General features: G+C 39.5%; 1 protein-coding gene across 1 annotated transcript in view; it reads right to left on the bottom strand.

Moving 5' to 3' along the window:
- Positions 1 to 17248, bottom strand: part of shank2b (SH3 and multiple ankyrin repeat domains 2b) — a 202950-nt gene that overhangs the window by 108865 nt on the left and 76837 nt on the right. The window contains exon 10 of the mRNA XM_086295555.1: positions 4654 to 5092. Coding sequence (XP_086151681.1) covers positions 4654 to 5092 — 439 coding nt within the window. The remainder of the gene's footprint in view (positions 1 to 4653; positions 5093 to 17248) is intronic.

The raw sequence follows: 17248 nt of genomic DNA, 5'->3' as shown, positions 1-17248 counted from the left end.
TAATCCACACCATTGAGCCCTGCTCCCAAAAACGGACATTTTTGGGCTTTTTGGGCTGTCGCTGGCTGCAACATTGAGTTTGATGTGAAGAAACCAACTCTGTGTCTCTTTAGGAGTATTTGACTGTTTGCTGTTTGGCTAGCTGCACTCAAATGGAAACGCCGCAATGATCAGGTTTGTAAAGCACTTTAGAAATAAACACGGTGTTGATTCTGTTCATCTGGACATAACGAGTTAGCTCTACATCCAGATGAACAGAATCAACTTTTTGGGATTTCCTTACCTGGATGATTGAGCATGCATAGAGACATTTAATATGTGGGACTGAGATGAGCTAAACTTGACTATAAGAGTTCACAGTAATAGACGAACAACAGCTAGTGTAACAGTGCGCCTCACTAATGTGCTTTTATACGTTTTTTTACATAAATAATGGAGCTCTAATGTAGAACGCAGCGATTACTGTTGAAGCCTTTTCATGAGATCTGATGACGAGAACAGAAGACTTGAGAACAGAAATAAAATTTGTTGTAAATTCCCGACATTTGCAGTACATTTTTTTTTCCAAATTCATAGCTCATTTTTTGTGCCCAAACAGCTGTAATAAGTACCTTTGAACTATTTTAAAATAAAGTTAACACAAATTATATTTCATTTTTTAAAGAATTGGCGATTTTGGCGTGTGTAAATCTGATCTGATTTCAACTTTTTACAAATCTTACAAAGGGAGACTACAGTGCTGTATAACACAACCAAGACTCCTAACGATACTACGGAAACACAGTTCGAGAAACATTGGTTATCCATCCCTCGAACAGAAAGTGCTCATTATAAAAAACACAATAACTAAATTAGGAAAATAACCACACCAAAGTCATGGACTGTACTGCAGAGAGCTACATAAGTGTTTTTAAATGTGTTATTGTTAATTTGTACTGAATATCGACTTTCAGTCATATAAATGTGACCAAGGGGAAATACAATAAAAGGTCATGGGCTGCTTGGTTTCTAGAACTGGGCCATGAGGAATTCTACTGAGCCCAGGCTATGAATGTCCCTCATTACTAACCCTGATGGAAAAAATACGGATTGGGTCACAGACCAACATTATTAGTCATTTTTATATTGTAATTATTACCCAGCTTATCCTTTTCTTTTGGTTCGAACCCACTTGCCTTCCTGCACCAGCTCAAACCACAATGACTTTTATATAGTCTTATATTAAGTTAAAAACAAACAAATACCTGATTTTTAATTGATCTCGTCTTTTATCAGAATCTTTAATTATTATATCAGAACTCTTGCAGTGTATATGTATGCATCTTATGATTAGGATCACATACTACATGTACATATACTACATTATAGGGTATTTATTAGTCACACGTAAGGTCCTATATTTCCTCTTAGTTAACCCTCTCTAACACAGTATATTTTGTACATTTTGTGTACTCCAAAAAACTCCCAAAAAAAGTCATTTGCAATTCAATAAATAAATAAATAAATCAAATGTACTTGTTAAATATGTATTTATTTTATTGTTTTTTTAGGCTGCACTTCACAAGGCTTCAAATGCAACTGAGGCCTGAGTATATGCTTTAAATACCCATTTATTTCTTCTTCTGGATGCGATACGCAGTGTTTTACACAATCATCATTACATTATAAATGTGAACTTTTCACTTATTTCATACTGAAGCATGAAGTTATTTTACAAAAACTAAAGTACATGAAATTCATGTACTGTGTGCTCTATTTCATATTTTTTATGGCACAAAACTATATACAAACAGATTTTTAAAATATCTATAATAACTAATATAAAATATTACTAATATTATTTATTAATCATGAAAATTACTTTTTAATTTTGGTGTTTAGGTGACTCTGAAGCAGCCTAATGACTCAGAGCACAAATGAGACCAGTGTGATTAAATTAGGTGAATAATACAATAAATTTTAAGTTCTTTCCTGTTATCATCTTTTAAAATCTCACTAAAAAAATACCAATTCAGTAAAATTATATTTTGATTTACCAACTTTGGAAGTCAGTGTTTAAATTTAGTCTAACTGATTAAACATGAAAAAGAGACAGAAGTATATCAGATACTTTTTTCTGCAAAAATGTCACGTGTCCCTGTTTTTTTAATAGCTAATAATTGATAAAAAATGTTGTGTTACATGATTTTGGCATATAAGTAGGGCAGGCCGGAAAAGGTTGACCTATATAAAGAGCAGTTTCTGCCAGATTTATCCACCTATGCACACACCTGGCCACACCTGCTAAAAGAAAATGAGTTGGATATTTTTAATTATTAGACCTATTAAAACACTGCGTTTCGACAAAATTCTAAAAACAAATGTGTGGCAAATCTGGTAGACAATAAAGAGAGAGCATTTCTAAGTACTCTAATGAAACCCACCAAATCTAGAATTGGAGAAAAGGAACCTCTCCTCTCAGTAAAAGTGCACATACTTAAAACTTCCTCATCATATATTCATGTAAGCCTTTCGAAAGCAATCACAATCAAAATCAAATGAAAATCAACCACGTTAAATGAAACAGCTGAGAACTTCTGCTTGATTGCTTGACAGCATGTTCATGTTCATCGGCTATCAGCAAAGCAAACGTGAGTTTAGTAAAGTTAAACACATGAAAATGTTGAGAACAGCAGCTACCCTGCTTTTCCTCTACAAGCCGCATGAGCGTCTTATTGAAAGTATGTCAAAAGATGTGATGGTGATGTTCATGTTACTGCGGAAGCAAAGACAACTGTCCTCCTCCACTGCTCTTCCCCTTCTTTCATCTCCCCCATCACTTTTCTTGCCTTGACTCAATCCCCTCTGCCCTCACTCTACATGCCATAGTTTGAACTTCCTTTCTCTCTCCTTCAGCAACCTCTGCCTCCTCCTCATTACTCTGTTCTTCATCTCATCCCATCATTACACTACAGCTTTGTCTTCACATCTTTTCTATAACGTGAAGTGCATCTCTTCTTTCCACTTCTCTCTCTGACATCGGACATGGGCTGAGCTAGACAGTGTGGGTAGTGATGGTGTGGCAGAGTGCTTGTAAATGTGTCCATCTGCCAAGAAACAGGAGGAGGAAGAGGAGGCAGGGGAAAAGACCACAGAGCATGTGTTTTAATTTGGATTGATGGTTACCCATCACATGTTAATCGTCTGGGAATCATGTGCTCCTGCAAACACCACCACAAAAAGATGTGCAGATGCATGGTGGCATTTCTCAGTGAACTTCTGTGCAGGTGTGTAGGTATGCTCACACACACACACACACACACACGCACACGCACACGCACACGCACACACGCACACGCACACACACACACACACTAAGCCAGATATGTGAAGTGCACCAACTGCATACATACAAACTTGCATACATTAGCAAAGTGCCTGCAGGCAACCATAGCAACGGTTGCCATAGTTGCTGTAGGAAGCCAGAGTGGTTCCAGGGGAACCAGTGATACATATTTTTCAGTCCAGTAAAATGAAGCCGATGTGAAAGCACCAAAAACTGCAATTCCTCAAATGGCCACATGATGCTTACTTGAAAAGTGAGTCAAGCCCCCTGTTGCACTTTTTTAAACCGTTAATACTCCAAATACAAATCGACACTTCTGTCCTTTCTTGTTGACACCAAAAATATCAATTAAACAGTTACCTGTTGGTTCTAGTAGGTTAAGCAGCCTCCCACTACTAGCCAGCGCTGCAGCCACGGTACATGGCTTCACTACCCTTTCTATGTGAAAGGATAGGTCATAATTTAGGGGAGTTGAGAAATACTCTGGTTACCTATTGATTTTTGATTTAGTTGTATAACCCAGTGGTCCCCAACCCCCGGGCCATGGACCGGTACCGGTCCGTGGGTCGTTTGGTACCAGGGCGCGAGAGTTGAGGCTCGGGTATGAAATTTATGGTTTACAGGTTTTTTATCGTTAACTGGGTTTCCCTGGGTCTTTTCTCGTGTTGTAGTTGTGCGTCTTATTTTGAAAGAAATATTTACACATTACCATAGCGACCAGAGAGCATTAAGGGGCAGAGAGGAGGATGTTACTCTCAGTGTTGTTGGCGCATTTCAGGAGGACGCTGCTAATAAAGTTACACAATTACACAGTGAATTTGTATTTATTATTAAATTTACAAAACACCACAGTTTTGGTTTTGGTCGTATCGTTTTATTTTGTTGTATTTATCTGCGAATATGTCTGACATAAAACCGGTCTGTGGCGCAAAAAAGGTTGTGCTCCACTTTCGTTAACCAACCTTACTGATAACTTAGCAATGCAGCATCTTATCACATGGAACAGCCATAGTAAACTGTAATTTTACAGCTGTATAAAAATTATGGTTTAATGGCGATTTCAATCTATTTCAATAGGAGCATCATGCAGGTGTAAAATGACAATAATGGCTTTTGTATGTTGTCATTAAAGAGATCAAACCCCAGTCCCGGCGTGTTGCAGAATTAATCAGCAAAATACTGAAATTTAAATCTTTGTGAGTTATTTTTCGACCCCCAACCTTCATGTCTGTCAGCCTAGATCAGGTGAAAAGAAAAAACATGAAAATTAAAGTGTGTGTTTTTCAAATACAAACAGCCCATCACTTCAGTGTCCTGAAGAGGCTCACCTTGGTTGGCGCTGTGAAGGTGCAGCCCGTCTGGCCTCCTCCCCCAGCCGGCTGAGGGAGGGTGACCGGCTCCTTGCACCTCTCCCCATGGTCCGAACCACCACATTTCCATTGGGGCTGCCGCTGGGCATCTGCTGGAGCAGCTGGGGTGACAGGCTGCGATGTAATGCTGAGGAGCCAGGCTGTGAGTGACCCTGCTGGGGCGCCCGGTGTGATTGGTGCTGGGCGTGTTGGTGCTGCTGCAGATGGGGGGCCCAGTTGCCAGGAGAACCGTGCTGCTGCTGCTGGTACTGACTGACTGTTAGGTTGTTATCGCTGTTGGAGCGCAGAAGGACCCGTGGCGCTGATAACGAAGAGGCCGACTGGCCGTCTCCACTGCCGTCGCCAGAAGATGGACCCCTTCTGCGTTTGGAGTAGGCTGGAGCCTCACGGAAAGGCACTGCAAAGAAACGAGGAGGGAAAAGTCTCATTTCAAGCAGATGCTGAAGAGAGTGTTTTGGACTGAGAGACAATACTGTTGAAAGTCAGCCAAATAGGATCAGAAATGTGAAATCTAAAAAGAAAGACAAACGCTTACTAGATGGCTTCATTTTTTTAGAATGAAAATAACATATTAGACAGACAAACAAGAAAGGTACATGTATGTTTGAAAAGAAGTGTTTATAGGAACTGCAGCAAAACCTTCGAGCTACCTCAAACAGGTACTGCATCACGCACGTCCCTAAAACTCCTTCCCAGTGGTAGTCTGTTTGAGCTTTACATGTTTCAGTTTATCCCATGTCAGTGCCACTGCTGCACTGCTGATGCTTAAACCCCTATAACAGCGGTCCCCAGCCTTTTTTGCGCCACGGACCGGTTTATGCCCGACAATATTTTCACGGACCGGCCTTTAAGGTGTCGCGGATAAATACAACAAAATAAAACCAGTACCGGTACCGAAAAAAAGAAAATTTATTCATAACACGCGTGAAAGACCCAGGAAAACCGAGTAAACGATAAAAACGATAACAAAATAACGCTGAAAACCGATAAAAACCCTGAAAACCAAACATTTCACACCTGAGCCTCAACTCTCGCGGCCCGGTACCAAACGACTCACGGACCGGTACCGGTCTGAGGCCCGGGGGTTGGGGACCGCTGCCCTATAACACCTGGAGGTTGGTGTGATAGTGCAATATAAGTCATTCGAATGTGAATTACCTTGTCTGATCTGGAGTTGTCACTGAGTTCATTTTTCACCTGTGTGTGGACAGCTATCTGCAGCACATCAGTAACCTTGAGGTCACCCTCATTCTTAAAAAAGTGCCAACGTGACCCTGGATATGGTTCATTCTTTGAAACTCTAGTATTGTGTAACCTTTTGTTGACACATGGGATCACATCAGACGGCAGTGACCAAACCATGATATTGTGGCTCCTTATATTAAACTCGACTGAAAGGGATTTACTGCCCAAGCTCAGAGTTAATGGTGCAGGCTGAACTACATAGTTTGTATCAAAAGAAATCGATTTCTATATGTTTGCAGCTTTAAGGAGCTCTTACAGTATGCCCATTTAGAAATACCGCACAGAGAGCCAAATAACTTTGGAAGGGCTCAACCTCTGGACCTCTCTGGTGTTGGATTTTGGAGGTTTTGTGTCACTCTTCTTCACATAAATGATCCACTTTATTGTATTTATTTTGAACCTCTTAATCCTAGATGGGCTACCAGTGTCCTTAAGATAGGTCTCCTCTTGTTGTATTGCTTAGTGCTTAAGTATTTATTAGATTACATTCTGGTCTATCTGACATTCATCATGTACAGTATGTAGGTAGCATCTCTACATTTTCATGTATGAAACATAAAAGGAATCATCCCATGATTGATTCAGACGTCTCATTAATGACACAAAGAACCAGCAGTCAAATAGAAACTTTACCTTTATCGCAAATTTGACAGCATTAAGCTTAAACAACAAATCCATATAATCACAGAAGTCCCCAGATTAAAAACATAGAACTTTCACTTTATATGAATATTTTAAAGAAAAGTTTTAAGCTCATGTGAATACAAATATTTAGAGGAAGAGGCTATTAAGAATGATAATTACAACAGTTAATCTTTCAGTTTTTACAGTAAGGTAAATGTTAATATCCCGATAAATGTGGGTATCCTGCTAATGCTTATTGGCTGATTGAGGAAAAAGTAGCAGAAAGTATATAAGTATGAGAAAAGCTAATAAACCCTATGGTTGCAGGCTCATCTTTGCCGTTTGGCTCTGAATTTCTATATTAAACTGTACAATCAAAACATAATCCTGCATTTGCATCTGTGATGGACAGGCAATGTATTCTAAAGCAATCACAGTGTGTATGTGAACATTAAATAGGGCTATTAAGTCTGAATTGCATCCATAGGTCTGCTGACATTCTGATTCTTATTAATCCTCTCCAGCTGAGCGCATGCTGTACAATTTGGGGAAGAAAAGGGGCAATTACGCTTCTTGCCATTGTTGCATTTTGTTCTGTGCTGATCTTGCACTTGGCTGGTCACACTTTGTTTTAGTGGTTCTCTTGACCATAAGAAAGCTTCATTTGTACTAACATATATGCAACGTCTCTGTTCAGCACGGCTGTAGAAAAGAACCTTTGCACTGAACTTTTTTGTGTGATTTCCTTCCTCTTTGGAGCTAAAACAGCCCATCCAAACACATGAGATATCAGTGGAAAGCCCAGGATGTCCTCTATTAAATACATCAGGGCTTAGTTGGGTAGCTCAGATAAGTCAAAAGATATAGACCCAAAACAAACATCCGTTAGAGAGCACATAAATGAATAGGCTGGTTCTCGGTAATGAGATCTGGGGGTGGTTGGCTTGGGCTTCTTGTATTTTCTCCTATGATACCATATACTACTGTATAAGTTCAACCAGGTCCTGTAAAATGGCTATTCATCTTAAGAAAACATAGAATAAAGCTTTGGAAGATGTTTTGACGGTAAAAACTGTTTCTAAAAATGCAACGCAGTCAATGAGATAAAGCAAAAAATGAAGTGTGAAAGATAAAAGATTATAAACCTTCAGTATGCTGTGCTAGTAACTAGGAGCGTACCAGCTATGGTTTTCTCTGTCAGTCTTATTAGACCTGATGGAAGCACTGAGCAGCTCCAACATTCATTCATTGCAATGTTCGGTGGTACACCCAACCCTGGGTCCTGCCATTCATTAGAATGTTACCACATAAAGTCCTCAGACCCCAACAGTCCAGTCTGCATGCTTCACTGTTGGTTTGGTAGGAGTCGGGGAAACTACACAAAATCAGAGAGGTGCTTTTATTTTTTATACATAATTTTCTTTGGCAAATTACACAGATCGTCCAAGTTCATACATTTCAAATATTAAGTTTAGGTTTTATAACCTAAACTGCAACTGATCTGCATCCGATTTACTGGTACACAACTCCACTACTCTCATCTTTGTGTTTTAGTGACTGCTAAACAGTAAGTTGCAGCACTTCCTTTCTCAGGTCTTTTTCATTGCTTCGTTAGAGCAACAGACAGCACCACTGCCTTGGAAGCAGCTGCTGATGGAAGTTCTGATTCTGGTGTCTCTGTGACCTGCAAAGCAGCCAAACCTGCAGAAAGTGGAGAAATAGATCACGTGGCAGCATGTGGAACTGACTGAGGCTGCAGAGCAGAGCAAAGACTACAGTCATCAGTAGGTGAAGCTGAATTACCGCTGCATGAAGAGAAAGTCACGAGAGAGTGAGCTGGTTACTATTTACTCGTCATAAAGCACTTGAAATGACCTTTCATGCAGAGGACCACATAAACTGTATTTTACTCATTTAGTCCCGCTCAGTGTTAACCCTGAGTCCAACGTCACCACTAACCCTGTCACACTGTCTGTTTTGTTTTAATGAAATTGTTCTCCAAGTCTTTGCAATCAGGGAACAAAGAAAATAATCACTAATCTAAGCAATCCATATCTTGAGCATGATGGAGAGAACATACAGTCCACCAAGAAGATCAGCTGTGCACAAACACTGAACCAAACCCGATAGCCATGACCTCCACTCTAAGCCGCTCTTCCTCTGACCGTCAGTACATGATAGTCCACTGCACTGTCTCACTAAAGCAGCAATCGAAGTTGGCCTTGATTTCCCCCATGGATTCTTTACTCCACACACTGTGAGATGAGAGCCTACAGCTGCCATCGCCAACTCTCCTCGCAATTATGGTGGTGCAGGGAAAGCCGAACAGAACAGGCCCGCAGCCATTTCAATAAGCATCTCCTGATTTGGAGATGATTAACAGGGTGGTGCTAAGGAGGCACTGTGGCCTGTTAGCTGTACTGTAGCTTCGTGCTCAGCACTTCCCAACAGCCTGAACATCTGAAGGGGGATTCACTGAGTCATTATCACTTTCCAGGACTAATATCTCAGACCTCTCTCTCTTTCTACAACAGACGTGTTGATGAAGAGATGCTATCGTCTAATAATCTAGCACATTTAGGAGCCACTGGGCTATCTGTGTGTGCCCCTGAGGTGTGTGTGGCCTCCTAGCTGCTGAGGCTGGTATTAACTTCTAAGCACGCACACAAATATGCGTTCATCCCAACTAACCTTGCAACATCTACCAGAAAAGGAAGTGGTAAGTTAGCTATGTGCTAAATAAGCAACAATTCAGAAACTAAGACCTTTAAATCAACTCTCCCACAATTCTTATCTTATAAAATTCCCTTTTTGGTATCTCATACAGGCAAAAGCTTCATTTAAACCTAAACCTAACCAGGCCACTGGACGCTGGAGGTCAAGCAAGCATCTTATGTAATACTTCTAAAAGTGGAATCTATGTAGGTGAAAGCTCTTCATGCATATCAAACAAATGAGAGTTTAGAAGCCCTCAGCCAAGCTAAATAATGTTTTAGACTTTGTGCTAAGACACCAAGTAGTTAGATGGATGCAGTTTAAATGCTGTTTGTGTCTTAGTCCAATTTGTGCAAAGTAACTTTGTCGGTGTTCCTTCAAAGGTCACTCCTCACTAACATTCAATGATGTTTTGAATCAATCCTTCAGTTAATAAGACAATTTTAACTCTCCTCGCTCTGCTTCTTCATGCTGTGAGCCACACAGCAGAGGAAAAGGTGAGGAACTCAGCCAAGAACAATAAACACTAAAAACTATCAGATGAGATGGTTTAAAATATCCACAGAGCAAATCTCAGTTTCAATGCCATTTACACATAATTTGAATTTTTTTTTACAATTATTTCTCTCACTCAGACGTCAGAGTCTCACGTCCAGTCATAAATAGCAAACTACTGACTGAGTCAAAGGGCAGATTATTTGAGTCATTAAACACCAACACCCAAAAAAGCCCCAACTGGAACAACTAAACGTCTTTCTGCAAAAATCCATCAGATATGACATCCAAATCATTTTAATAATAATAATGAGTCCAACATTTAATGTGCATTCCCATCATTAATGTAGTCTGACAGTGTCATAATACCACAGAAACTCTTAGACAGGCAGTGTTTAGTGTTGACATGGAAAACCGCTGTTAGCCCTGTGTCTCCCATCAACAGTCAAGACCCGGATATTTCTTAATAAAAACACAAAAAGTTGAACAATTACTGTAAATATAGCAAAAGTATCCTCTTTGAAAAAACCTCACAACTATCAGAACTTAAATGAAGACTGCATAGAAACACAAGCCCTGAATTATATGGTAATTCATAGCTATAGCTCGTTATAAACTATCATCTATTAAAAGACACAAGAACAAGATTCTCGTGTTTGCCGAGAACAATCTACAACTGAGCTATTTATGAGAAAAAGATTTACACAATGCAGATGATATAAATAAACTCGGAAAGTATATTTCTGGCTTCGTTTTGTTAAATGTCACCCATTCAGTGATCATTCTGAGATATCCCCAGTACTGGTAACATAATATAAGAACATAGATATAATCTGCCATTGTATCCTTTAAAATAATCTTCCCGCTCACCTCTGTTATATGTTTGTACATTTTTATTACAGTGACTGAATGTGACAGGATACATAGCTGCATTAGATTCTGTAAATCTGAGGTGTGAATTTGCTTTCTGAGCAGAATTTACAGGACAAACTTATTTTCAATTCCATGTTGAAATTTCAGTTTCCAACCCTCCACTCCATAAATGTAGCGTGTTATATGAGCTCTCTCACTCCTAGGGGGTGAACAGCTTTCCCAGATAACGCACTTTCTTAAACAGTCATCATTAGCTCATCGTTAGTTTGTGGGGGTGTGAAAAGTGAATTACACTGATGTGCTTTTACAACATTTCTCAGCTGGAGGAATTAAAGATTTAATTTATGTCTTATTTCGTCAAATGACACGATAACATCAGAATTGGGATGATACTAAGTCCTTAAAAGGCCTAAACGTTAAATACACCACCCCTCACTGGACTGTGTTATGGGACTATACTGTGACTGTATTGACTCTTTAAAATACTTTAACAAATTGTACGTATGTGAGTAACTTATGAAACTCATGAAAAAAGCATTACCATCAGCTTTTGGTATTATAAATCTGTAGTTTTAGTTAACTCAACCATTCAACTTTACTGTTATTTAAATTTCGGAAGATAGATATATTTGTCAAATCAGAAAAAGTGATGATTATGGACTTTTTTTTCCTTATATTTTAAATTCTGAAGCTGTTTTCTTTCTCTTTTCAATTTAGCTAATATTGCATATTTAGGCCGAACATGCTACATTTGCATTTTCCATCAGATGGAGCTATTCAGTTGAAGCGAATGAAATGCTTGCACCTGGTTATGGTCATGCACAAGTTACCAGCAAGATGCTCTCTTTTTAGGAATACTACAACAAATTCAACAAGGGCACCTAAACTACTCACCTAAGCTAAGTAAACATGCACAACACTACAGCATCTTTACACATGGATTAAAAAAGAGATTTAAGTTGAACTAACTGATATTGGTCATACATTGTCGACTGCTAAATCCAGCACATTATGATAAATGATGGTGCTCACATACAACATGATGTTCAAGCATAGGGACCTTTTCTTCAGTGGTTTTCATGTATATGAAATCCCTCCCTAACTTTCTTTGTAGTTTCTGAATTATAAAGGCATTTTTTTCATTTTCACTTGAGTTCAGTGGAACAAGAGGCCGAACGCCCATCACTTTATGAAAACGCCACAATGACAGATGGGTAAATTACTGTTATCTGACACTACCATATCAGTGGTGACGCAAAAAGGGGCTGATTCATAATTCCCTGAAACCACACATTTACTGCTCAAGACAAGTAATTTGTAGTTTTGTACAGTACTTTTAACTAAGCCCAATAAAGGGCTGATTTCAGATTTGATATATAAGTTTAAATGTAAGTAATAGAATTTAGCTAAATGTTTGCTGCAAGAGATTTCAGAAAAGAACACTGCGCATATTGATGCTCAGAAAACACATGTTCTGCAACACCACAAACATTTATGATAGACCTGAAAATACCTGGAATTATTGCCCATAATAATAATAATTATATTTAATAACAATAATTTTTATAATGTTATTTTTATGTATATTTTGTCTTACACTTTATAGATGCAGAGAACCTAAAACTATGCAAGTAAGGCAGTTAAAATAAGTACTAGATGGATATTATGTTCTGTCACCGAAGACTTATTTTCAATTAATAATCTTTCATTTAGTTATGGCACTTGATTTAAGCTTCCAGCCTGTGGGCGCATGACTCTGACATGAGCTGTACCACAGCAAACCAATTCACTCGCTCATTAAATGCAATGGCATCATTAGTGCTATTTATATTTAATCCTTACTAAATGTTAATAGTAATGACATTAGGATACATTGAAGTCCGTCTCTGCTTTGTGCTTGTATTCGCTGAGGATGCTGATTTTTGGCATCCTTTCTCAGCCTATAGGCGACACAGCCCGACGCACAGCTCCGCTCGCGAGTCTTCATTGAGAAACTAGCAGCGAAAGAATAGAAAACGTCAACCCAGCGACACTGTTTCACACACAGCCAGATGGATCGGCTGCCCGGGGTCTGCTTGAGTGAGGGGAACGACGCGCAGTCATGTCTGTGCGTGTTTTCTCCACCTTTCAGTCCCATTTTCTTCTCTTTTCTGTGACCTACAAACTAGTCCAATGTCGGGCGCTGTCTCTTTTTTTTCTTTGTCGCCCGAAAAAACCCCCAGACAACTCGCAGATTTAGGTTCGTGTAACCTAAATACGCGCCGACCTACCTACAGCTTGACAAACGCGGTTAAAATAACCCAAGAACGAAGACAAAGCGAGCAAAATTCCTCCACTTTCTCCACTAAGTTGTGTACTGAAGGAAGTCTCAATGCCCAGAAGCTGAGCGCCTTATTTGAAAAGTAAAGAAGAGAGTGCGCAGGCTCTTACCTTCCTTTTTTAAGGCATTTATGATCGACTTCATGTTTACTCCCTTGCTACTCGGACTTGGCGTCGCAGTTCGTGCATATCACAGGACTTTTAAGAGTTTTCCTTTCAGCACCACGGAGAGCGACTCTACAGCGCACATGATCCCGCTCGCACCCTCATCTACCACCGCCTCCCCGGTTACAGTAGCACGACCCCTTCCGCAGACACTCGCGCACATGAATCCCTAAACTCCGCCCCTCACACACTTCCCTTTCATCCTCGTCTTTCTCACTCTCGTGGGGCTGAACCGCACTGCATAACCTCACACTGGAGCTGGAGCAGAGAAAGTCATTAGTGAGAATGGAATCCAAGTAATGCTTTACTGCAACAACAATACACCGTAAACAAAAACAAAGGCAGCATCAAAGCAGCTCATTTTCTGGGCACTATTTACTTTTAAGGGAATATTATTGTTATACTGTTACATTATATATTCCTTGTATTGCATTTGTTTTCTTTCTCTTGACAATAGTTTCATTAAAGCACATTTTGAGGTCACTTTGAAAGAAGGGCAGATGTGAGAGTGAAAGTGAGGTCAAAGGTCAAATGTGATGGATATTTAGACTCTTCATACACCAGTATCATTTCCTGTATGTTGCCAGTACAAATAAAGACAAAGGACTTTTAGTCTTAAAGATGAAAGGCATTTTATAAAATTTGACTTTATTTGACTCAGTCTGTCAGTCGGACATCCAAAGTGCCTGCATGCCATCAATACAAACAACAGAGCATTATTATCACTTTATTATCACTCTAGCTTATGATCACTCTATTGACCTTTTCAATCTGTACACGGTACTTTCTTTATGCTTACCGTAAATACCGCAGTTGTAGGAAATCATCATTAAGTTGACCTTGATAACCTTGGTGGATGGATTGTTAACGGAATTCATCCAAAACTTTTTGAGCTCTTGTGTTTAGAGACAGAATGATGATGAAAACACAAATGTACTGGCTGAGGTAAAAAGGGAGGAACAATTACTTTTATTTCTTTCTTTAACCTAATCTGTACTAATTATACTGAGTTATCTGTGTTTTGCCTTCATACTGAGGACTGTAGTTGCTTCATTTATTAATTTTTAGTTTGTCAAAACAGAACATTTTAGTTGCAAACAGATACACTTGGGACTATTGTAATGCATTATTATTAGGTTGTCCTAAAAACCTTTCACTTGATCCAAAATGCTGCAGCTAGAGCACACACAGGGACTAGAAAGAGAGCATATTTTGCCCATACTAGCTTCTCTTTATTGGGTCCCTGTTAAATCCACAGTTAAATTTAAAATCCTGCTCCTCACATAAATTCTCCTATACGTATACTACTACTACACTCTACCACGAGTAAAGCAGCAGTATAAGAGGAAGTGCTTTATTGAGCCCCTCTTCTGTGGAACCAGCTCCCAGTTTGGATTTGGGATACACACACTGTCTCTGCTTTTAAGATTAGGCTTCAAACTTTCCTTATTGATAAAGCATATAGTTAAGGCTGGATCAGGTGATCTTGAACCTTAGTTGTCATATCTGACATTGCAGTAGGCCAGGCTCAAAACTCAAAACTTTTTAACTCTCTGTGTTAATGCACCATTTTGCATTTAATCATCAGTTATTATTAATTTCTGTCTCTCTTCCAGAGTGTGTCTTTTGTCCTGTCTCCCTCCCCTCACCCCCAGCAGACAGCCATCTGCTGGGGGTGAGCCTCCCTGAGGCTGGTTCTTGAGGTTTTTTCCTGTTAAAAGAATTTTTCCTTCCCGTTGTTGCTTGGTGGTAGGTGTGTTGTAGAGATATGTATGTTGTCAGCGAGTGCTCAATAAACTCCTTAGATCAATAAACTCCCAACCCAGACGTGTGAGAATAAGACTGATATGTCCTACCCTGACAACCCACAGATGCCAGTATCATTTTACCAAACACCACAGGACACTGCACACTTTTGATGTTCTGGTGGAGGGTCTCTCTTTCACACATTTATTATATACATGTGTGTTTCATTATTTGTGCATATAGTTTAAGCACTAATGACTTTGTTAGGTTTAACAAAGCTTGTAACAATGTTAATTACACATGAAAAAGCGTGCTTTTCTGAAAAGGACAGATACCCACTTGCTCACATGACCCCGAGATGCCACCTAAATAGATAGTCATCTTTTTAATTCCTTTAAATAAATCAGCCATGGTTGTCAACTTTCTGGTGATAGGGACGGTTTTAAAGTAAGCATTTGGTTTGGTCACGTTTGGTTTTTGACTCAGTTCAGTCTCTGGCTAAACAACGAACTTCAGCAGCATGGGAAAATGACATGAATAATAAATCAGAGTTCCTGAGAATGAAGCATAAGCTAGATCACGGTTTGATGGTGGAAATGTTAGATGCTGTTGATGCATAGTTGCAAGAGGTTGCAGCACATGCTGGATTTCATATTAGCCTGTTTTGGGGAGCAGAGGCTGAAGGGTTAAAAGCATGGGATGTGCACTGGTGAGGGGTTCTTCCAGAAAGAAATCCCTTGTGTTGCTAGGCAACTCAGAGGGGGGCAGTTCTATAGATCATTAAGGCTACGGTTCCACACCACTGTGCCTACCTGTCTTTTGCATGATGAAATATTTCCACATGACTCCTTTATCTGTGGCGGCTCCTCTTTGTTCAAGCTCTGCTGTTGTGTGAAGTTGTGTGCTTACACGCTGCCCTTCTCAATGAGGGCTCGTTAAGACTTTACAACTCGATTTCCTTATCCTCCATCTGTCTAAGCACAACTAATACAAATTCATTCAAGAAGTGACCCTGCAACATAACAGATGGATACATGCAAAAGCATATGTTGTCATAAAATATGCAAGCAAACAATTACCATGCTGTGCTCGCCACATCACCCAAACCACCCGAGCATGATATATAATCCAAGCCATACGCCGACTGTTCCAGAAGTTTCAGTTTCAAATAAAAAATCTATTCAGCCATAAAGACTCCTTTAACTAACAGACCTTCTGTAACAGTCTCCATTTACAGTAACTGAGAAAGACGTTAAATCACAATATGCACTAACATGGCTTTATTTGGATCTTTCTAAAGCTATTGCATATACACCAACGTTTTTATGGACCTTGCTTATGAAAGCTATTGTAGAGGCAGGAAAAGGAGCCAACTGTACATTTATTCATCATTCAGTCCTGGTGATTATCAAGGTGGTATCACAGTAAAGATTCCACTAATGAGACTTAATTCATCCACTGTGGCGACTGACAGAGGGCTTGAAAGATCCATCAAAGATCAAATAGCTCTGTGATTAGGCCTATGAAAATCAAAAACCATACCTGATTTAAATTTGGCTGATCTCACATTGAAGGTTATCCTTTTCTGCTCCACTGGACCATTTTCAGTGTGGCTGCTATTTTTACATCTCTCAGTAGAGCCCCATCATGTCCCCTTGTACTTGTGCCTCTGTGATGGGTGCCGGATTTTCCAGTGTGGCAAAAAAGTAATCCTTCAAATAAATTTTCATTTTTGGGAAGTGACGTCAAGAGGTAGCAAATATGGTGAGTGGGCCAGTGATGATGATGCAAAGACTATAGGCCAAAAAAACAAACAAATTAAAAATTACCTGCACGGTCTCCTTCAAATGCCATCAGCCTTTACATTAGAATCCAGTACTAACAGCTTCAGTCTGGGGAACCAGACTGGGAATCCAGTATCATTGAATACTGGAAGAAAAAACTGATGAGCAGAGTCCTGTTCTTACTCTTTGCCCAGCATTTCATCTTCAAGCTTGCAAACGATTCAGCCGAACACTGCTTAGTTGTACATGTCATCACCTACAATTATCACTGGTATGAAATTCATTCTCATGACCAGTTAAAGGTTGGTGGTGAAATCAGGGTGCACAGTGCACGTCAGAGCAGAATCAAATCTTTGTGGTAGAAGATTCTGACATGTTTGAGAAATTATTATTAAAAACAGAGATCAGTCAGACTTAAGCCAAATGAAATGTTTAGATTTTCATGGCTCTCATCTTTTGATCACTCCTTGAAACACAGTAATCAAATACATTATGCGCACGAGGGAAGCTCAGTGCAGCAAAATTATTTATATGTAACAGCAGAATAAGATGTTGTACAGTTATGAAAAGCTCTGCACTAACATGCA

The sequence above is a fragment of the Aulonocara sp. 'chitande type north' Nkhata Bay genome, linkage group LG1 (assembly GCF_057382095.1).
Source record: "Aulonocara sp. 'chitande type north' Nkhata Bay isolate Kocher_YH1m ecotype deep benthic linkage group LG1, A_spYH_male_GT1.1, whole genome shotgun sequence".
NCBI lineage: Eukaryota > Metazoa > Chordata > Actinopteri > Cichliformes > Cichlidae > Aulonocara > Aulonocara sp. 'chitande type north' Nkhata Bay.
This window is presented reverse-complemented; position numbering and strand designations above follow the sequence as displayed.